Source organism: Eulemur rufifrons, chromosome 15 (genome assembly GCF_041146395.1).
Source record: "Eulemur rufifrons isolate Redbay chromosome 15, OSU_ERuf_1, whole genome shotgun sequence".
Lineage (NCBI taxonomy): Eukaryota > Metazoa > Chordata > Mammalia > Primates > Lemuridae > Eulemur > Eulemur rufifrons.
Genome location: NC_090997.1, coordinates 98,313,162 through 98,337,805, shown reverse-complemented (window position 1 = coordinate 98,337,805; position 24,644 = coordinate 98,313,162). Strand labels below are relative to the sequence as shown.

The window sequence follows — 24,644 nt, the reverse complement described above, 5'->3', positions numbered from 1 at the left end:
TCTGCTAAACTTCCTCTGTTATGTGGATAAACAGGAACAAATCACTCTCTTAGATGATGACAGACAAGTGATTTTGTTAAGGGGTGGCGGGGGTCGGGTGGGATTGGTTAAGTTCCCAGAAATCCAGAAATACCAATGATGCTTATTAGCTGGTTCTAGAATACCCACCTAGTTCATTAACTAGAAGACAGTTTTGGGTTTCCTTTTATAGGTGCACAGTGCCCTCTACTGGTGTAAATGCAGAATCACGAAATGCAATTTTCTCCATGAGTGAATTTTCAGAGGCACAACTAAGAATATTTATTCTTTTGGAATCTTTTACAATTTAATTAAACAAATCCCCTCTTCTACTAGAATTAGACATTTCAATTAAAGTAGGCCACACACATAATATCACATAATGAAAAGAACTAAACAGTACTTTAATTAAAAAATTAATCCTGCTGGTAATAGCGAGAATACAGTGGTATCAAAGTTGTTATAAAAAATAACTTTTGGGGCTGGGCATGGTGGCTCATGCCTGTAATCCCAGCACTTTGGGAGGCTGAGGCAGGCATATCGCTTGAGGCCAGGAGTTTGAGACCAGCCTGGGCAACACAGTGAAACTCAGTCTCTACAAAAAATAAAAAATAAATAATAAAAAATAACTTTTCTGGAAATACCTCCAATATACCTGAAAAATTACCAAAGGAACTAATTATAGAAGAGTTATAGAATATATTTAAAATTGGCAAAATGCTTTGAAAATTTCTATTGTCAAATACTAAGTGGCCTACTTTCTCATAAATATTTTGCTTTCTTGTTTTTAAAACAATAATTAAAGCTTTGGTTTCTTCTCTTAAATCTCAAAGGCTATCAGAAATAGGTTTATTAAGATTATAAAAGTTTCCAATGGGAAAATTTGACCTACACGTGAAAAAAATGCCACGAGATACTGACCTCAAAGATGGCCCCCACGTGCTTCATTCTGTAACAGTCATGCACAGGTAATTATGATCAAAATACTGCACATGAGCTCAAAGGAAACCATGAGCTTTTAAAAATCAATAGTAACATTTTTAATTCTTATAGGCTGAAATAATTTCCTTCAAGCTTCATTTCTACAACTTGCCACTGCAGAAATGAAGTAGGAAAGAATTCAAATGATACTTTTCGATGATGAATATTCAAACCAAATTTCATCCCAACAGCAGGAAAACATATCTCCTCTAATCTTGCCCATTTTCTTTCTTTTTAACCAAGTATAAATAAAAATAGTTGAAGATTGGAGAGTTACTTGGTTCTTGCACAGATAATATACAACAGATTAAATGTAGAGTTCTTTTTCAAGAAATATGGTTATTTATTGCTTAAATAAGTTAAGAGAAATGAATTGGGAAAAATGAAGCCATTTCTATTTAACTTTGGTAACTAGGATTTACATATTCGTATAACACATTTTCTTTTAATCATTTCTATTTATTAGTCAGTGCTGCACTACATGCAAGACACTAGGGGAAATGCGAGGTGAATAAGGCACTATCCTTGCTCCCGAGGAACCAGCAGTTGGCAGGGAAAATGGGACTGCTAGTCAAGTAATTATAAAGACATACACTTTAAGCATGTAAGTATTTACCCTTAAAATAAAGAGTTTTCCCTAAAATATGATCTAAAATTTTCAAAATTTTCTTACAACTTCCTACCCCCACCCCTACAAACAATCGTATCTGTGGCCACTTGAGGGGCCCTGCTTCCGCAGATCGTAAATATCTTCCTTCTCCCTTCATTTTTGGGAGATGGAACGGGGAAAACTATGCTTCTGGCTCAAGGGATGTCCATATTAACAACTGTTACAGTGACTCCGCCACATAACTCCTCCTTTTCAACCAACCTCCTTTTTACATCAGTGAATAAGTCCTAGAATCACACTGAAAAGCCGGCTGGCTCTCAGTAGTGAACGGTGAAGTGAAATAGTGAAACCCCATGGTGAATCCTCCCTGTCCTGCCTCCATGCTTCATACCCGCTACTCTTAGCCTACAGGATAATGCTCTACTCACATGAGAATAACATAGGACACTACCAAAGCAATTTTCTAAAAGTTAAAACTTTAATTTCCTGAAAGAAGGTATGTATGGCTTTTAAAATTATAAACATTAAGTCAAGAAATTCTATGTAAATACTGAAGCCTTGACAATATTCTAAACTAACATGTCCAAAAAAATAATAACATCATTTAAAACTCTGCCAAGACTGGGTATAACAGAGGAAAAAAACAGGAAACAACTGAAATGTTTCTCAGCAGAGGAATGGAACATCACTGAAAATTCTGCTGATATTGGGTAGAATGGAAAAACAGGAAACATGTTCCTCAGGAGAAAACTGGTTAACTTAATTATGGTTAACCAAATAGCAGAATATTATGCAAGCATTAAAAAATGATGATAGGCTTATGTGCACTGGAAGCATCTAGAAGGTCACATGGTTGCCTCTGCAGAAGAAGAATTAGGCTGGCTATTTATGAATTTTTTACTTCATTCCCTTTGGTATTAGTTGAATTACAATGAACATGTATTTAAAATATAAAACAGACAAAAACATCACAAACTAAATACCATTTTGAATGGCAAGAAGAAAAAGGAAAAATAACTGCGCTGTGGACAATAGAGGAAAAAAAAAAAACCCCAAAGGCATCATGAGGTCAATGTGAGAGATTTGCACAACAAAAAATAGGATAGAGTATGTAACTTTTTAAAATTTTTGGCCAAATGAATATTGTCAACACAAACTTATGTCAATTTAAAAAACTGAAAGACTGAATTGGCTAAAGTGTCAGTTTTTCTAAAAGAAAATAAACCTTTAAATGAAAGTTGGTATGAGAGGGTTATATGTTTTATAAGATATTTTCTCATTTCCACAGTTACCCTCACATATTTTCTCATTTGTTTGCTTTATTCAAAGCATCATCCCAAATGCTAACACTCCAAGAATTAGCAGTCAGCAAAACTACATTCTGTCACCTGGGGAAGCTTTTGTTGCATAAATTTCAAAACCCTTGTCAAAGGCGGAAACTAGTTAGCATAAAGAATGGGATATCACAGGATAAATGATTTGTACAAATCCTTAAGAGAGTCAATCCTCAAGATACAATGACAATTTCTGTGCTTGGGACAGAATTCTCCTTGAGGATGAAGAAGGCAGTAAAAAAGTTTCAAGAACAACCGCAACTCAAACATATAATAATGCTTTTAAATGTTGATCGCATGTTAAGTCTCCAAAATGCTGTAATTTTTTTCCTTTACTTTTTAAAAGTATTGTTCAAGAACAACAAAAGCAACTATGTTACCCAGTATGAAATTCCACAATATGAATTTTCAATTTAAGTAATTAGTCTAGGTGGAGATTAACTGGACTAAGGCAACCAAGGAAAGAAAACAAAAACAGGATGGAGTTGTGGCTACGAATTACATACTGCTCACTGCCTGACGCGGGAGACGGGGAGTGGAGAAGGTCTGGAATGGAAGAATTTGCCAAGTCCCCATCACTCAGCAATCATTCATTTAAATGTGGATTCTCTCACGCCTGTAATCCTAGCACTCTGGGAGGCCGGAGGCGGGTGGATCGCTCGAGGTCAGGAGTTCGAGACCAGCCTGAGCAAAAGTGAGACCCCGTCTCTACTAAAAATAGAAAGAAATTATCTGGCCAACTAAAAATATAAAAATTAGCCGGGCATGGTGGCGCATGCCTGTAGTCCCAGCTACTCGGGAGGCTGAGGCAGCAGGATCGCTTCAGCCCAGGAGTTTGAGGTTGCTGTGAGCGGGGCTGATGCCACGGCACGCACTCTAGCCAGGGCAACAAAGTGACACTCTGTCTCAAAAAAAAAAAAAAAAAAATGTGGATTCTGCTCTGGGTAAAGATGTGTGTCTGACAGAGTGAGAATGCATGAGGGCACTCAAGGGAGAGAGACAAGGATAACTTTTTAAAAAATCCCTGAAAGGCATCAGGAGTAGACTACTTTAAAGATGGATAGAAGGGAGCCGAAAAGGCAGCCAGGAAAATGCAAACACTCTACTTATTTTACAATATCATCTGAGGTTGACAATGTATTTTATAGATTACTTTCCCAAAGTGTGCGTGTGCACCAAGGATGCCTGCGTGCATCTATGCATTTAAAGAAAACAATTTTACCGGCAATGAGAATAATTTTACAATTCAGATGTTTTCATGGCTGTCATTTTTACTGAATTAATTCACTTGATCACTTTCAAAGATTTATCAAATTGGGAAACTAAAAGAGTAACATTCCTTATTTTCTAGCAAAGCTAATTATCATATGATCAATAAAGAATTTGCCCCCCATTAGTGTATATCAGAGTCAAAATCCTGCACCAGTTAAATTATTTGTCAATGGCGAAATTCTGTTGGAGATTACAAAATGAGAGGAATATTAAGAACTCTCCAAACTAAGTCCTTTAAAATTAAAATTACAAGGCAATTTAAATTAACAATTACAGTATACTACAAAATGGAGGCATCCAGCACCACATAAATAACAAAATGAGTTGACAGTCTGAAGATATGAGGGTTTATCCTTTGAAGAGTTTAAAATGTTTTATATTCAGCTAAAAGCTTTCATGTAGACTATGACCAAATTTAATGGAGACATCTTCATTTAAGTTTTCTAGCAGGGGCTCCAGATGCTCTATTTTAATAATCAGCAGCACAATGCAATCTAACAACAGATCTGAAAGTCAAATGATTTCTGGAAAATTGATAACTGGAAAAACTGAAAACTGGAAAAACTGGAAACAGATTATTGCTATAGCTAGTAAGTTGTTTTTTACTTGGTAGTAATACCGTGTCAGGAACATTTTACTTTTTGGCAGCTATCAGGAATTTTGAAATACTGCTTTCTACTTGGAAACTTACTGATTTAAATCTTTTATGGCCTAATCTGGTTAGCTACCTGCTTCTCATTTAAATACACAACTAAGTTGCAAACTAAAAAGCTATAGAGTCTACATTAACTCTACAGTTTGATGTATGATCAATCTGCATTATAATGGAGTCTTGAAACACTGTTAGCTACAAAATGCTTTCTCCTTTCTTTTAAAAAGATATTTTTAGGGCAATGGAAAACAATCCAAATTAAAAACCAATGCAGGAGATACACAGGGAAAAAAAAAAAAAGAGGTTGGAACAAATCCACCTTGCTAAAAGGTATTGTTTAGAAAGAAAATAGCCTGCACATGTGCATCTGACCTGCCTCATGCACGGGGCCTCACTGCCGCTTCTGTCTCTTAAGCAAACATGGCTCTTAGGCTTAACACACTAATTTGAATGTGGATAAATAAGCTTCCTACTATTGCTCTTCTCACATAGCAGACAAGAGGGTCTAGTCTAAGGAAGACAATCAGTGTGGACACATTAGAAAGAAACATTTTAATGTTACCATGAAACCACAACAAAAAGTAGCACTGCTATATTATATGTATGTTATAGTCATGGAGAATTATTATTTCTAGGTTCCATTCCTAGCTCTACCTAAAATGAATATAAATTCATTTTTCTATTAAGTATTTGTCAAATAAAATGGTAGTAGTCCAAATTTATTCACATTTATACTAACCAAAGGTCAATAAAGCTAAAAGGAAGACAAGTGTAATAAAAAGGCAGGTATAAGGTCTTCTGTTTGAATTTTTACCCAGCAAGAAGTAAATTACACTTAGTAACCCATCTGTCCCCCCACCTCCCTCCGCACCCCTGCACTCCTCTGAAATAGGCTAACCACAAACTCATCTAACTTCTGAGAGTGTTTTGGAATTCTTGTTTTAATTTTTCTTTTTTAAGACTGAAAAGTTACTAGAATTTTAAAATACAGGTTCAATGGACATTATAATACACTCTATGGAGGACTCTAATTATTATATGGGATTTTACAATTAGCAGTCCAATAGGTAGAGTAGAAATCATTCCACTCTAGAAATTGGTTTTTTTTTTTTTTTTTTTTTGAGACAGAGTCTCGCTTTTTTGCCCGGGCTAGAGTGAGTGCCGTGGCGTCAACCTAGCTCACAGCAACCTCAAACTCCTGGGCTTAAGCGATCCTACTGCCTCAGCCTCCCGGGTAGCTGGGACTACAGGTATGCGCCACCATGCCCGGCTAATTTTTTCTATATATATTTTTTAGTTGGCCAGATAATTTCTTTCTATTTTTAGTAGAGACGGGGTCTCCCTCTTGCTCAGGCTGGTCTCGAACTCCTGACCTTGAGCGATCCACCCGCCTCGGCCTCCCATGAGCGATCCACCCGCCTCGGCCTCCCAGAGTGCTAGGATTACAGGCGTGAGCCACCGCGCCCGGCTAGAAATTGGTATTAATGACACTGACATTCTTATTAAAGTGAATTTGATTTAATGAGATCTGACAGATTAAATACAAACACCACAGGCTGGGCTGCTATGTTGATAGTATCAACCCTTGAAAGGAGGAACTGTTTGAAAGGAGGAACTATGCTATAAGAACTGCTTGTGCTATAAGAAATGGTGCAAAACTGAGCCCCAAACACCAGTAGATTATTTAATGGTTTTTTGGCTTTCACCTGAGAATAAGATGCCTTACATAATATGGTCTTCTGGGAAATGTCCCACTAAGAAAAACCCTAATATACAAGAAATGAAATCTAAGAAGTTTCCTTGCTAGAATAATTCCATAGAAAATTAGAATTCCGTAATCAGTGGTTCCCAAAATTTAGTATGTATATAAATTTACTGGATTGCTGGTTAGAGAGGTAGATTTCCTCTACCTACTCCCAAAGCTTTTAGCTCCACTAGGTCTTGGGAGGGGCTCAGCCTGAATTTTAAGCAAATCCTTTAGGTATTCTAACAAAGGCATCCATGGTCCACACTTTGAGAAACACTGATCTTAAGGATGTGAGATATGCTTTTAGGTGGCCTCTTCTGTAGGGTGATTCCATGGGGCAGTGTGGCCTGTCCAAAGACATGAATTATCTCCCATTTCATCATTAACCTATAACGAAAATTTGATAAGAAAAGTTCTTGGTTTACAAAAGTCACTTAACTAAAGTGTGGTTTTTTCCCTACAAAAGAGATTATCCCCCAAATCACTAACTCACTGAATAACAGCCAATTGTCTAGTATCTATTAGGATTGCTAGACAATCCATTAAAACGTTAGCATCTATTAGGGCAATGAAGAGAGACACAAGAGGAAAAATAATGAAAAAAAGGCAAAAGGTAATAATCTACTTACAGTTCTGCCTGGGCCCAGCCTATGTGTCATATAAAAGTGTGCACTTCCCACACGAGGGCGCTACAGAGCAAACCCACAGTCTCTCCATCCCCATTCCCCCATCCCACACAAAACTACCAAATTAATCTCTCCTTAAAACACTAATTCATCAAATCATTTTTCAGTTTGAGAACCTGTACTAAGTGGCTCCCTACTGTCTACCTGAATTACAAACTACTCAGCTTCCGAAGCTTAAGATTCTTTATAACTCAGTCTCACGTAACCAATCAAACTATATGTCTGTCACCTCACTCCTACAGTGAACTTTCCAGCTCCAGCCAGATGTGACTCCTATTTCATCAACCTCCAAGGGTTGGCTCTTACTTAGGCTTGTACCTTTGCTCTAGTAGGTCTCCTAGCTGCTCAATACTCCTACGTGGAATACCTTTCACTCTTTCTCCACCTTTAAGGAAGCCCTTCGAGCCCTTCCCCAAGCCCTATTTCCACTATAAATCTAGTCACCATTGCATTCTTTTTCTCCTCACCTGGAGCATTTCACACCATCACCAGGTGCTGAACTCTTGGCTATTCAACCTTGTGCTTCATTACACCATTCCTTAGTATCCTTTCCACCCCCATCAACCCTTTCCAGGTTCCTTGAAGTCAACAGCACTTAAAGAATTTCCTGGTATCTCCATCCTCACTCACTCAAAGTGCCAGCATATAGAATTGGCTTTATAAATAGCTACTAAAATCTATGTATTTCATTTTCAATTTGCATCCCAATGAATGCCTATACATTAATTAAACAAATATCTGAGTAATTATCATATATCAAGAACTAGTCCTAGGCACTTAGTGAATTCTTTGTTCTCATCTACCTCTTATGTAAGCTCTTAAAACAAACTATTGACTTTTTTTCTGCTACCAGCATCGTATGAGGCTCTATAGTAGCTCCTTATTACAGATTCCGAAAGTTAATCAGAGCATTTTCTACTTGTGTAAGTTACTGGCACTGCTATGACAGCTGAGAAGAGAAGCTAAGGCATCACCTTCCCCCCAGACCGAAAGCACCGAGTCTTAGTAATGGTTGCACAACTTTGTGAATATACCTGGAACTACTGCCCTCTTTGAGTCTCCTTGAACTCACATTTGTTCACTGCATTTCTATGGAGATGTATAAGCTATAAACATGCAAATTATATACAAACATATATGGACTAAAGGGTATATTAAAAAAGAAAACTGCTATCTAGGTGTACGACCGTAAGTAAAAGTCACAATCCAAGTTTTGTCTTGTATAAAAAAACACAGCCAATGATCTTTATGGTGCTTTCAAAGTCTAAGTTCAAGTTATTTTTTTTTTTTTTTTTTTTTTTAAGACAGAGTCTCACTCTGTTGCCCAGGCTAGAGTGAGTGCCGTGGCATCAGCCTAGCTCACAGCAACCTCAAACTCCTGAGCTCAAGCGATCCTCCTGTCTCAGCCTCCCGAGTAGCTGGGACTACAGGCATGCACCACCATGCCCGGCTAATTTTTTCTATATATATTTTTAGCTGTCCATATAATTTCTTTCTATTTTTAGTAGAGATGGGGTCTCGCTCTTGCTCAGGCTGGTCTCGAACTCCTGAGCTCAAACGATCCGCCCACCTCGGCCTCCCAGAGTGCTAGGATTACAGGCGTGAGCCACCGCGCCCGACCTTCAAGTTATTTTTAAAAGCATTAAGGGGTTATTCACTTTCTTCTCAACTCCAGTTTCTTTTTAATGTTCATTTATGCTTTCAACAAATTTTTACTAATTGTGTCCTACGAGTTAGACATTTCACTAGGAACATTAGTAAGATCTGATCTCTTCCCTCAAAAAACCCATTGGTTAAAAAAAAAAGTAAACATGTCAACAATTGCATTATAACTGCCAAGTACTATAATAAAGATATGCAGTGAGAAGAGAATGGCTAAACGATGAATAGGAGTCGGCACAGCGGAGAAGACTGAGGACGGCATTTCAGGCCGAAGAAAGAGCAAGGCAAGCTGCAAAAGCACTGGAGGAATTGCTAATAATATCAAACTGCTGAAACACAGGACATTATGAGAGAGATGAGAGAGGAGACTGAAAACGTAAACAGTTCAGCGTGTCAGACTAAGTAGTTTGAATTTTCTCTGGTAGGTTATCACACCAGTGAAGGACTTTTGGTAAATAAGTGTGTTCAGATGGGTACTACAATAATCATCATGATGACAGCACTAACATAATAGCAGCCAACATTGTGTATTTATGTACCAGGAATGGGTCCAAGTACGTTACCTGTATTTAATCACTTAACCCTACATCAATCTTACAAAATTAGCATTAACATTCCCACTGAGAATTCTGAAGCACCAAAAAGAAAAATGACTTGCCCTCAAGTCAAACCCAGGCAATGCAGTTCCAGGGGCTATGATGTCTCTTTATCTAGAAAAATTCTGGAAAATATATCCTGGCAAGCATTGTAGGGGACGCATTTATTAGTGTTGAGCCTGGAAGATAGTTTTGAAGCCACTGGAGCAGTCAAGTAAAGAAACAGTGATGGGCTGAATTAAGGCAAAAGCAGTGGAAATGCAAATTTCAGTTTTGTCTGGTGAGTAAAGATCTAACAACTCTGTCACTGAGGGATGTTGTAAGTACGAAAGAGAATGATCCCCCAGTTTCTAACTTGGGAGATGGAAAGAATGGGAGTGCCAAGTAGTGAGATCAGGAAAAGAACATTTTTGGGGGGAATTTGCAAGAGAAAATAGGGGGATTAAACTTGAGATGCTTATGTGACATCTAGGTAGAAATCTTCTGTAGAAAGTCAGGTAGACCTGAGTGTCAGTGGTGCAGTCACTGGCCTGTTGCTCCTAAGTGAGTCGTGTGTGAATGCATGGAACCCCACGGGAAGGTGTGGAATTTAAAGGGGGATAAAAAAAAGATCAATGATGGGCACAAGAAAGAGTGGTCTGCAAAGTCAAGGGAGTCGCTCTTCCCAAAGATCTTGCTACAATAAAGGAATAAAGAGATCATTAACTAGAAAAGAACAAAAGGTCAAGAGAAGGGTTTTATTTTTAACAACTGTGAGAGATTTGCACACATTAATAGGAAAACTTGGGGTCAGTGAAGAGGGAACGTTTAAAAATACAGGAAAGAGAAAATATTTGGTGAAGCAGTGTCCTGAGTGAAACAGGGTAGCAAGAAATTAGCTTAGGACCTAGGGAGTGACATGTCTTCCTAAGACCAGAGCACGGTTTCTCCGCGTCAGCACTTGGGACATTTTGAGACAGTCAGTCCTTCATCATGGGGTGGGGCTGCCCTGTGCAGAGTAGGCTGTTTGGCAGCATCCCCGACCTCTAATACTCACTGGATGCCAGTAGTTCCCTGGACCCAGTTGTGACGACCAAACATGTCTCCAGACACTGCTAGACGTCCCCTGGAGGGGAAAAAGGGGGCAAAATCACCCTGGTTGAGAACCACTGGTCTTAAAATAGAGACCAGATGACCTACGGCAGTTGGGGGCAGCTGTCTACACAAAGTACTGCAGTCCCATCTACTTAGCTGCAGCACGAGAAAAAGGGGCAGGGTCCTTTGCTGAGGGGGGAGTAAGGTGGTAAAGATGGTATACTTTGTGGTGAGTACGAAAGTTCTGGAATAATTCTGTGGAGAATGAGGTAGGCACCTGATAGGAGAAAGCAAAGCTGGGTATTAGAAATACTTTCCGTTCTCCTAGGCTTAAAAGGCAAGTGTACGGGCTCTCCAGAAAACAGTACACAAAAGGAGCCTGAGAATGAAGGATGCATTGAAGGACCTTAATCAAAATGTTCTTTCTGGCTGGGAGTGGTGGCTCACGCCTGTAATCCTAGCACTTTGGGAGGCCAAGGCGGGAGGATGGCTTGAGCCCAGGAGTCTGAGACCAGTCCCAACAATAGTGAGATACCAGCTCTACAAACAAACAAACAAACAAACAAACTAGCTGGGTATGGTGGTGGGCGCTTGTGGTCCCAGCTATTCACAAAGCTGAAGCGAGAGGATTGCTTGAGCCCAGGAGTTGGAGGCTGCAGATGACGCCATTGCACTCTAGCCTGGGCAACAGAGGGAGACCGTGGCTAAAAAAAAAAAAAAATTCTTTTCAATAACTTAACAGGGTCATCCTGAAAAGTGTTCTGACTCTTAGAAGAACCATCTTTTTGTTTGCCAGAACAAGAGTTTTAAGGGTAAAAATTGAATTTATCTTATTTTTACCTGAATATACAATTTTACCATAATTTTGTCAAGCCAACAGGAAGGCTTCTATATTTTACTTATCCCAAATCCTATCCATTACAATCAACATCTTGATTTTAAGACACAAAAGCAAAATAGTCTATTTTAAATTGGGCATTACCTTTGAAAAACTGTCATATTAATTTATATATACTGCTGGATATTAGTCCACATTAATATTTGTGCTCAGTGTACAGAAAAAAATTAATATTTATACCTTTGGTCCCGAGAGCCTAATTATTGCACACTGTAAGAAGTGACTGATCTGAAGACATAACTAGTTGTACCTCCCTTAAACTTCACCTTCTAAATATAGTCTTTACTTCTTAAAACCTTGTTTTAACAATCTTACAATTTCCCTAGAAGGCTGAAAATATACTTGCTCACGATGCAATTTATGAGTGCATTGACACTCATAAAAGTGAAGAGGCCAGAAGTGAGAGAATACTTCCAGTGTTTGTCAACATTATTACCAAGGAAAGTGATCTGGAGAAACGTGACTTAAAAATCTCCCAAAAATACCTATTAAAAAATATAAAACTTTGCCCCATAAATTTTTCTTTTCTTTTTCCTATATTCACAAAGTTATCAAAGGAGCTTCATGTGCAGCTAACAGAACTGATCTGCATTTAGCAATATCTTCCTGAAGAACTCAAACGCATCTTGACATGAGTATCTATCACATTAAAATATGCTAAAACAACAATCCCAGATATGATAGGCCAAGATTCTCATCTGTGCTAAGTAAACCCCAGAATAAGTATATATTCAAGAGTATGACTTTTTTCCATTAGAGAGAAGCCACACACAGTTGGTTATGATCAGTCTCGCTATGTCTGAACAAAACTCCCTTAAAGGCTCTATAACCATCTGAAGTTAGCACGAGTACTAAAAGATAAGTGCTTTAGATATGTTTACCAATTAGCTTCCAAATAAAGAAAATTCAAGTTGGATTCATTTTCAGATCTGCTGTATGTACTGATCAAAGGACAAAAATTAAGCTGAAATTCCATATTCTTAAGACCAATTTGGGTGACCTCATTCAAATGTATCTCTCACTGCAAACTGACGTGCAAATTTGAAGCCTCAGATATGATGAACTAAGATAAGGGGCATTGTAGGAAAAGCCTGAGCACTTTACCCGAAACCTGACTACAAAATGCTATCTAGGCCTATATCCAAGTAAGTAAACACATTTACTGAAGGCAAACATGTCCATACAGCAATCACGGTCATCTCTAAAGCTGTTAGTTAATATTCCTGTGTCCCCCAAAGGAAACAAAAATGATTTTGAAACATGCTAAGAGGTACACAAATTGAGAAGGGAATATAAGTATAGTTTAAAGAGAAGTCTAGACAAAATAATTCAGTTACAGTTAACAAATCTAAGGATTCCAATCTTAAGCTACTGATAGCAAAGTAACATTATTTATAAATTGTTACAAGTTACTAAATCAAATTACTTCAGAGCCAACATTAAGCAAATCAGTTTACTAGACATTTCAATGAATTCAAACTAGTTACTTATAGAAGGACCTTCATGTGCAGCTAACAGAACTGATCTGTACCCAGTACAAAGTACTGGGTTTGAAAATTAATTAACTGGGTCAAGTTTCAAAGAAGAAAAATTTCTGAGACTGTTTTTATTTTTCTTAATATAAACAATATGGATCCAATCTTTAAGGATGTTCAATATTAAAAAGTTAGCAAGACCATATGCATTGATTTCCATGATCAAAAGACATTTTATTCTAACATAGTTGGATCACATCAGATACTCATCTCTAGGCCCATTATTTCACAAACATAAAAACTTCACATAAAGCTTCACTTTTTTCATTTCAAAAAGAATCTGGATAGAGTTGGGTGCAATGGCTCACACCTGTTATCCCAGTAACTTGGGAGGTCGAGGTAGGAGAACTGCTTAAGGCCAGGAGTTCAAGACCAGCCTGGACAACATAGCAAGACCCTGTCTAAAATTTAAATATAAAAATTTAGCCAGGTGTTATAGTGCACATCTGTAGTCCCAGCTACTCAGGAGGCTGAGGCAGGAGGATCACTTGAGCCCAGGAGGGTTCACTGAGGATGCAGTGAGCTATGATCATGCCACTGTGTGCCTGGAGAAAGACCCCAAACCCCATCTCTTAAAAAAAAAAAAAAAAAGGAATCTGGATATATTTAGATGCTAAACAATGCTTGCTCTTTTCTTAAACAATCTTTGTATTGGGCTCTTACTAATTTTGTTTTCTTTGGGAAATAACACAAGTGTACCAGTCCTGATCCATTCTTTCCAAGTTATTTTCAATTCTGTTTCCTTATAAAACTTCTTCCTCCAAACTAGTTCAATAAAAATAAATTGCCTCCTTAACATTTTTTAAAATAAAGTTTTATTTTAGCATCTGGAAAAAAAATTAACTGGGTTCAAAGGTCATGTCTTGGCATGTTTTTAATGATTTAAAATAATTTTATTGATGAGGTTAAAGTCAACCTAAAACAAATGGCAGAAGACGTAATTTTTCCATTTAACATCTCCAATAAGGGTTCTTTTCCCTATGATAAGGTGAAAATAAGGTTAAAATGTAACTAAGGCATTATGACATCTGTAAAATTAAGAGCTAAAAACGTTATATCATTATTTTTGTTTAAAAATATCTAAAAAGTGGCTGGGCACTGTAATTCTAGCATTTTGGGAGGTTGAGGAGGGAGGATCACTTGAGCCCAGGAATTCAAGACCAACATGAGCAAAATAGTGAGACTCCACCTCTACAAAAATAGAAAAATCAGCCGGGAGTGTTGGTGCATGTCTATAGTCCCAGCTACTCAGAGGCTGAGGCAGGAGATTGCTTGAGTGCACAAATGTGAGGTCGCAGTGAGCTATAACCCATGCCACTGAACTCTAGTCCAGGCATTAAAGACCTGTCTCAAAAATAAATAAATAAATAAATAAATCTAAAAGAACTCACTAAGAAATGGCATTGCAAACTAAGAGGATGTCACTGGACTGTTAAGATAGGCATACAATTTAACCTGGTAAAATGCTCCATGACCAAGGATGAAGACTTAGGTTTCAGCTCTACTGCTAAAAATTTGACTTATGGTGGCTGCCTGAAGAAATGTGGAAAATTTGGGGTAAGCAGTAAAGAGTCCTGGAACAGATTAACGGTATCTGCCACAACTGTGGGATTAGGGATATGTCTCCCTTGGTTAAGGGAAGGACATTTTGGTGCACCCACATTTTTCTCACTGCTCTAGACAAAAACTATAGAGTGGTAGCACAAGAAGCTAAACTCCAAAACTGATGGGTATTACAATGTTAACTTTCCCCAGGATCAAGGTTTTTCTATTGTTCCAGCTAAGGAAAAAAAGCACTCTAAAATATGCAAGTCTCTCCCTGGGGGCTTTCAAGGGTCTTAATTACAGATGAAAGCTAAGATCAGAAGAATTTAGGAAAGCCAGAAGCAAAGGTGTCTGGGTCTCAACAGTTGTCTTACAGAGGTAAGTTCCAGATTTACCGTGTTTACAGACTGGAACGGTGTAGGAATAATTATGGTGGCACAAAAGGCACGGAGAATGCTATTAATTCTCATTTACTAGGATAAGTTGTAGTATCAAAGAAGGACGAAAGGTATGCATAAGGCTATCTGGGTAGGAGCACCCAAGAGGTTTTCTTTCTTGGGCTAAATTCCCAAGACAGACAAATGCCTGAATTAAAAAAAAAAATTTTTTTTTCTTTTTTTTAGCATCACTCCAAGAAATCTTCTGCTTTGCACTTTATATATGTATTCTTAATGAACGATGAGCCAAACATGTTATCTTTATTCCCATGAATCAATCCTGTACATAATGGCTCAGTGAAATAAAATACTTCACCTTGCATCCATCATTTTGATACAAAGGAGTTTAGACTAGTGGTTAACAAATTATCATATCCAAGAGTATATCCATAAAACAGCCTTCTAAAAGAAAAGTCACAAAAAGGAAAAATATTAGATGAAAGGTTTTTTCTTGCTTGAAAATTGACTATAAAACGATCAAAGGCCAACAATGGGCACATGCCTGTCCACTGATGCATCACTCCCACCCACCTTTCAGTCTCCTCTAGGAAGCCTTGTGCAGCCTCTATGGCCTCTTGGCAGTTTTGGACCAGCTGGTTCCAAGGAAGAAGCAAAAGGAAATCCACAAAATTAACCATAGTACTGATGCTATCAAGAGCACTGGATAGGAATCTTAAAGAACATGGTCAGGCTATAATAAATCAGAAGATGAATCAATGACTCAAAAATGATTTCAAGCTAGTACATTTTTTTAGCCAGCTATCAGCAATATCACTGCTTTTAAAATTTAAGGTGGTTCTCTTGCACGCTCTCACTCTCTACACTGAGTATACATTTACTACTAATTTCTGGTTATTGCAGCATTTAAAGAAGTCATTTTTCTAATGACTGAGAAAATGTATCAGGCTTCAAAGATCTAATTTCTGCTCTTCTTCTAAGTGGCCTGAGATCACCTATGAAAATGGTTGGTTAGACATTCACTTGAACCAGAAAACTCCACAAAAATCACACAAATCAAGAGGCTCAAATATTCATGTTCACTTTAAGAAAATGAAACCGTCCAGGCCATCAAGGGTACACATATACAAAAAGCCACCAAGTATCTAGAAGATGTCACTTTACGGAAATGTTGTGTACCAACAAGGTGGATGGAGCTGGTAGGTGTGCCCATGCTAAACAGTGGGGCTGGAGATAGGTCGGCGGCCAAAAGGAACGCTAATGTTTTTCTGTACATGCTTAGAAATGCAGACAGTAATGCTACACTTAAGGGTTTAGATGCAGATTATCTGGTCACTGAGCACATCCAGGTGAGCAATGCAGCCAAGATGCACTGCCATACTTACGGAGCTCATGGTTGGATGAGCCCCTCCATGAGCTCCCCCTGCCACGTGGAAGTGAGCCTTACTGAAAATAAACAAACTGTTCCTAAACCAGAAGAGGAGGCTACACAGAAGGAAAAGATATCCTAGAAGAAAGTTAAGAAATAGGCCGAGAGCGGTGGCTCACGCCTGTAATCCTAGCACTCTGGGAGACCGAGGCGGGTGGATCGCTCAAGGTCAGGAGTTCGAGACCAGCCTGAGCAAGAGCGAGACCCCTGTCTCTACTAAAAATAGAAAGAAATTATCTGGCCAACTAAAATATGTATAGAAAAACTTAGCCGGGCATGATGGCACATGCCTGTAGTCCCAGTTACCCGGGAGGCTGAGGCAGTAGGATCGCTTAAGCTCGGGAGTTTGAGGTTGCTGTGAGCTAGGCTGATGCCACGGCACTCACTCTAGCCCGGGCAACAGAGCGAGACTCTGTCTCAAAAAAAAAAAAAAAAAAGGAAATAAAAACTTACGGCATAGGAATAAATTCAGGATAAAATAAACGCAAATAAAAGTAAAATAAAGATATAATTCCTAAGAAGTTTGGTAAATAGATGTGAGACTTAAGCAGAGAAAAATACTGGTTTTAAGTTGTCGTATTCCTGAGAGAATATTCAAGGTATCACCGTAAAAAGATAAAAAAATCTACCAGGCCTGCTGAAGGTTCTGAGGCTAAGGTATCTTATACACTTATGCACGTGTGTATGTATACACGCATATATATATATATATATCTCCAATTATGAGTTGTATTAGATTAGAAACTAATTTGAAATGTTATACTAAAAATGTAAATAGCCCAGAAACAAAAGTGAAGCCAGACTACTCATTGAGCAACAGAAAAAATATTTAATATGAAAATTCAACCGGGCTCAACTACCCCCAGCCAGAATAGGTGCTCTCTTCAAGCTGTCTTAGTAGGTATTTGACAACAAACCCAATAAAAGACAGTGTTTCTCAATTACTTTCTTTTTCCGCCAGACCAACAACTACTTGAAGCTACAAAAAGGGAATGGAGAGCTGTCTAAACTGCTTAGAACAAAGGGAAAAGTAGCAAAGTATTCCTTTGGGAAAATAAAAACAAAATTATCTCAAAGGATTTAGTGACTAACCACAAAGTGTAAGTCTCATTTAATTCTTTGAACCTAGATATCATGACTGTGCAAGACACTGTTATAGTGTCGCTATATCCTCTTAAAATCATTTCCATCTCATGTTTGGTGGGTTAGAAAAGAACCAAGGCCATATCCTTGTCCATAGCACCTGGACAGCTACAATACTCAGCCAAGGTCTTTATTCCCAAAATTTGTCAGGTAAATTCTCCAGCAGAATTTTTCCTTCATCCATTAACATTCCCACATATCCCACTATGGGGTTAAATGGAATTGCTTTGGGGATGGAGGAAGCCATTTTTTGGTCCCCTGAAACTGATAATTTAGAAACCAACCTTAGTCTACAATGATTAAAATGTGGACTACTGATTTTACTTGCCCAAGGTATAAAGGCTTTTAATTGTGAATTTAAAGGCATGTAAACTATGTACTTAGTCCTCTCCATTTAAAGTCCTCCATCTATATTAGTTCAACAAATAAACTTAAAATAACCAACGTAGCAAAGAAAGCTTAGAGTTGTAACACTATTAAGAGATTGCCCATTGCAAATCTAGCTTTCTATGTGAAGGCAACAATGTTATATTATCCCCTAAAAATTCCAGACTTTTTTAAAGCTCTGATAAGAATTAAATGATTGCTTTACATTTCCAATGGGGCCAAGATCCCTACTATGTCTTCCTTAAACTGGTTCCTATGAGTAACTAAATTGCAGAATTAGAATATACCTATCTAAAAATCCCTACATTCCGTATCAGCGCATTCTGCTATCAGCAGTAACTTCATTTCTCTCTCCAAACAGGTATCTTTCGAGGTCTCGAATTTTGACAGACTTACTTTGGAATGAAATGGCTCTAAATATACATTTCAAATTCTCAGTGTCATATGGAGAGGTATAACAATTTTAAAAAATCATTTCTCTAAATGTGGTTTCACATACAATGGATTGAGTCAGACACAACTTGAGGAAGTGGTTAGTTTATTTCAGTGATTAGCAACTTTTTAAGCATGAATATATGCACAGAAAAAGTGTAAGTCGTCTTTCCATTTCAAAAGAATCAGCCTCTTTTAAGTCCCATGGAAAAAAAATCTACTGTTAAAACTTGATTTCCTATTTCACTGAATAAGACAATCAGCAGTACTATTTTAACCACTAAAATGTTATTTTCTGGACATATTTGGGCAATTAACTAAGGAAGGAAGCTTTCTAATTATTCTTCCTGAAATGAGATCCCAGCCATCTCTGATAGGCCCACCACGTGGGACAGCAGGATGCCTGCCACTAGCCTAGAGAATTAAACAGCTGTGTTTAAAGGTTGGCACTGAGGACCAGAAACAAAAATGTAGCTTAAAAAGTTGAGGCTCTGAAGGTAGAAAAGATTTTAAAAGACCTGTAAAACTCTAAGAACTATACAACTCCATTTTCCCCCAACCTTGAGTTATAATACTCAAATCTTCTTAAATACTCCCTTCTTCGCAATATACATTGACGTGCATGTCCCAAAAGTCTCTAATAGCCATTATTGACAATTATAGCAAGAGTGAACACTTATATAGTACTATGTGCCAAGCAGTGTGCTAAATGCTTTGGTGCTCTTCAAATAATAACCAGGAGGATTCTCCATTCAAATTTCTATAAAATTATAGGGTCCCTTTTAAAAGACACCTAATTAGTAAGGACCTACATACACATATAGTTTGGATTTCAGTCAGACACAAAGCTGTTTCTTACTTTAACAAATAAAGATTTTGCTGGCTACTTCGCTGAAAAAAATTGAGAAATGTATTAAGATTATAATACTATATAAAAATAGTGAACAAACTGGTAATTTATTTGGTAAATAAAAACCCCATTTCCAGGCCGGGCGCGGTGGCTCACGCCTGTAATCCTAGCACTCTGGGAGGCCGAGGTGGGCAGATCGTTTGAGCTCAGGAGTTCGACACCAGCCTGAGCAAGAGCGAGACCCCATCTCTACTAAAAATAGAAAGAAATTATATGGACAGCTAAAAATATATATAGAAAAAATTAGCCGGGCATGGTGGTGCATGCCTGTAGTCCCAGCTACTCGGGAGGCTGAGACAGGAGGATTGCTTGAGCTCAGGAGTTTGAGGTTGCTGTGAGCTAGGCTGACGCCACGGCACTCACTCTAGCCTGGGCAACAGAGTGAGACTCTGTCTCAAAAAAAAAAAAAAAAAAAAAAAACCCATTTCTAATAAACCATGGAAATGGCAAAATGGTATCACACTAGAGGGAAAATTTTAATAAGCAGACAAAACAGAAAATGCCAATAAAAAAAAAGCATGATGTACAGACTTGAAGTGGACAGGCACGACACTGTACATTTTCAGTGTAGCCATATTTTGAAGCCTAAAAAACTACCACCTTTAAAAGTCATCGTTATTTTTTAATGAAATAATTAACAGTAACTTGAGTATTTGTTATGTAATACTGATGTTATTATTTGATTTTCTTTGCAAATTCCTCCAGTTCAAGTGTTACTAAAGAAACACAGAAGTATGAGCATTATAAATTCATCTAAAAAGTGAGGCAGTGCTGAGTATCCTATTTAATGGTTTGCAATATATGTATTAAGGATTTAAATTTGTTGTAACACCCAAAGCAGTTTAAAAATGGAATTCTATAAAGATGTATTTGTCACTCTAAAATCCACTATATATGTGTGTTTTAAAACGTTCAAGGTCAATTTACTCAGTTCTTAAAATAGTTATATAATTCAGTCATAGGCGGTTGTGGATTCAACTGTGTACCTCCAATCCCCCTACAAATATGTTGGAGTCCTAATTCCCAGTACCTCAGAATGTAACCTTATTTGGAAACAGGGTCACTGCGAGTATAATTAGTTAAGATGAGATCATACCCAAGTAGGGTGGGCTCCTAAACCAATATAAATGATGCTGTTATAAGCAGAGAAAAATTTGGATATAGACATGCACAGAGAGATAATGATGTGAAGACACTGGAGAATGACAGTCACGTGATGATGGAGGCAGATACTGGAGTGATGCATCTACAAGCCAAGAACACCAAGGACTGCTGAGAACTGCCAGAAGCTTGGAAGAGGCAAGGAAGAACTCTCCTCTAGAGCGTGCAGAGAGTGTGGCCCTGCTGAACACCCTGCTTTCAGCCTTGTAGCTTCCAGAACTGTGAGAAAATAAACTTCTGTTGTGTTAAGCTACCCAATTTTTGCTATGTTGTTACAGCAGCCCCAGGAAACTAATTACACAGACCATACATTAAAATCTACCTTTCTAAAAGAGCATCTTTTAATGTAAAGCATAGCTCTGAAGTCAGCAAAACCTGGGCTCAAACGCCTATGCAAATCCAAAACTGTGTGACATCTTTGAGCTTGTTTCTTCGTTTGTAAAGAAGAGATAACAAAGGTAATAACCAAATAGGATATTTCTGAAAATAAACAAATTATGTAGAATGCCTGTCACACAGAGGTTAAAAATGTTACTCTCTCCACCTCCAAAACCCTTCTCTCCTAGAATGAGAATGCATTTTAACCTGTGGTGACACATTATTTGGTTAGCAAAAAGTAACATATGATGAGAAAAGGGTGCTGTAATTAAAATAGTATTAAGTAAATTTTATTGAAAACACTACCCTAAATGAAGCCCTTGATGGTTTTGCCACTTAGAATCTCTAAATCCCTACCCTCGGTGTGATCACAGTGATATGAAAAATACAATCCTCTCCTCCAAAGAACTCGAAGCAATTTTAATTACCACAGAAGAAAAGATAAATTCTTAAACGGTGGTTACCCTTTACACTTTCAAAGATTATTTTATACAATATAAGATAATATATTATCTTATTTTACTAAAACCCCTGCTAATGTGACCCTAGTTCAGTAATGACTCTTGTTATTAAAAAAAAAGCTTGTTCAAGTGCAAGAACATTTTATTTCACGTAATAATCATGAGCAAAATAATAATTACCTTTGCTAGGATTAGTAGAAACGTAACTCACAAATTTGATAAACATGTTCCTCTGATGTGTGGATTAGCCAATAATACGGACACAATGTTCAGAGTCATCTGTCCAAGACTCTGGAAAGAGTTATCAAAGGCCAGCACCACAACATACTGTGGATTAAACCTTCTATGACTATAACTTTAGTGACCTGAAGACTTGAAGAGAAAGAAAACCTAGAATCAGGTTATATATTCTATTAAGTAAAATAACTTGAAATTACACATTGCCACCAAGGAAAAAAAGATAGTAGTCTCTGAACTCTTTGAATTCAAGTGGTGAAAGAACACTCACTTGAATGCTTACTCTATGTAAAGATAACTTTACACATTTTAATTCAAAACACAGAATATACTAAAAATAGGTGTTTTATACACAAGTAAACTGAGTACTAAGTTTTCATGATATTGTACATACAGTATATAAATACTAAATTTTAGAAAGAAGCTGCCAAAACCACATCCTAAAATATAAATTTGCAAGCAATCATGGCTCTACTACTTTACAAAGCATTTTAAAGGATAATAGTTTTGAAGTTCGGTTTAATTTGTGGGAAAAAGTGTTTTCAAAAAGAAATCTTAATTAACATCATTGCAACTTAAACCTGCCCCCAAAATAATGAGTTACTGACAAAGTTAATAGTATTATGCCATGGTGTAACCTTAAAAAAAAAATCATGAAAACAGGATCTAAGAAAATGAAGTTGAAGTGATTCTTTAGCTATAAGAAAAGGAGACAGTTCAATGTATGTTTGAACCAATGAAAAGAACTTCAGTGTTTAACTGCAGCCATAAGGATAAGCCTGATGAGGTTTCTTGTTTTTCTGAGTGGGTATTTGCCTTTTCTAAAGAGAAAAGAATCTAATATTCAGTGAGCATCTGCCATATGTCAGGAACTTTTATTAGGTGGTACACACTAATTTTGAATTCAAACACCATGGTTTCACTCTTTGCTCCAATATTTACAAGTTATGAGACTTTGAGAGGTTACTTAAATCTGTTACTTAGGTTTCTTTTTAGTAAAATAGATATTAAAACAACTACCTCATAGGATTGTCACGAAGAGTCATATTATGCAGGTAATACAATTATCCCCCAGTTCCCGTCACATAGTATATGTCCATTAAATATTGGCTAATATTATCTTTAATAAAAATCTAACCCTGCAGATTAGCTATTAACAAATGATGTTTAGAGGCTCAGTAACTAGGCTAAAGCCACACATCTAGCAATTATTAAAGCCAGTTTTAATAACCCAAGGGCAATACAATTTGTGTGGTCTTAAAAAGTTATTAGAATGTCTTTCCTTCTGCTTCTTTTAGTTTTCCTCCTCAACTGGTCATTTATAGAACAGAAAACTTTTTTCATACATTCAAGATAGTTAAATGCTGGAGATGACCTTAGAAATCACTTAGACAAGGGGCAGCAAACTACTTTCAATACAAACAACAAATCCAATTGATAGTCCTTGGCTGGAACGATGGGTCAAAAAGGAGCCTGCAGTGCTATGAGGAGGAGGATCTGGAGGCTAATTCTAGGAATGGCAGAAAAATAAGAGTGATAGCTGCCCATGAGGGGGTTCGGGGGACAGGAGACAAAGAGCACAGGGCAACCTGGTGCTATGTATCTGTCACTGCTATTTAAATGTTACATACTCACTAAACCACCTATTGAGCTCTATGCAAAAGCACTCAGTTCACTATCTGAAGCATCTAACATCTCTCAAAATAAAGTTAGCCCATTAGCAAAATTCTATCTCTAGATACACTATATATATTTTACAAATTACTTAAAGTATTTCTTCTATCTCTCCCATAAAATTTAGAACAACAAGGCAGACTAATTCTAAGTGTACATAGGGGATGAAGAGAGCCTGCTGAAAAAGAAGGGAATAAGTGGAAGGGAAGAACAATGTCTAAGCAAAGCTCATGCACAAATAAACCACAAATCTGTACTAGTTTTTGATGTGCAATCCACATCTACATAGTCCTACTAATACTACTACTTCTAGACTCTGATAAATTTAACACTTATAATTTTGTTTCAAAGAGGCTCTTCTACAATTAAAGCATTTAATAACATGGTATCCAGTAAATTTTTCTTTGAGGTACCCTATTAAAAAGTTTCACTTGAGTAAAAAAATTTTCCTACAAAACCAACTCATAAGCTTCCTTCCAAACCTTTCTTGCTGTAATTACTAATTTTTAGATTGATGCTTGAATTTAAACCACCTGTGATAACTGACTTCTCTACTTTTGATTCACCCCAACACCAACTGCCACAATTAACTGTATGCTATGTTGAAACAGTAAAAGTAATTTTATATTTTAATTTTTAAAAGTTTTAAGAATCTCGGGTATATGGTAAAGATTTACATATTTTAGTGTATCTAAAATGGTGGTACGTGGGGATTTTTAAAAACCAACCATCCACACCCAGGAAGGTGTATATATATAATTTACATATATGCATTATCCCAGGAGATTCTGTATTAGTAAGTCTGTGGTGACCACTTCCCACTGCACTCCAAAAAAAATTTTCAAAGAGCTCCACAAGTGATTCTGTTACACATTTCCTGGCTGAGAAGCACAAAGAGAGTACAATCTCAAATTGTTTCCAATATGCACCCCTACTTAAAGTACGTTTCCCTACCAAAACAATTTGTGCCACTAATTTTAAATTCTAGTTTTATAAGTTTTGCTGGATCAAGGCATCTTGTTTTTAAGCCTCTCATTAAAAATTACAATAACGATTTTTTCTTCAGAAGTGAATAATTAAATTTTTATTGTTTACAATTTAAGTTATAGTTCAAAAGATATTTTAATTAAAAAAACCACAGCATGAACAAATATTTTTAATTCTCTGTCACACTGTAGTATTTATTACTTAAAATAATTTAGAGTTTTATTTTGCCTATCTTAAAAATGAATATAAAGATACTTGCTCTCCCCCTTTCTATATAAGAAAAATATTAATTTTTAAGGACAAAAATGTTAATGTTTTCTAAGTTAAAAGCCATTAAAACATTTTATTAATATAGCACCCAGTAATAATAAAGGCACACAAGGTATAACAAAATTATTTTTAATTAAATATTAAAATGCTCTTGTTCATTAAAGGTTGTG

The 24,644-nt window shown here is 37.0% G+C and overlaps 1 protein-coding gene across 1 annotated transcript in view; it reads right to left on the bottom strand.

Annotated features, from left to right (window-relative positions):
- The window catches only part of LOC138395858 (rho guanine nucleotide exchange factor TIAM2-like), a 415,009-nt gene that overhangs the window by 297,601 nt on the left and 92,764 nt on the right, over positions 1-24,644 (bottom strand). The window contains 1 exon segment of the mRNA XM_069488873.1: positions 8,137-8,165. Within this exon segment, the coding sequence (XP_069344974.1) occupies positions 8,137-8,165 (29 nt within the window).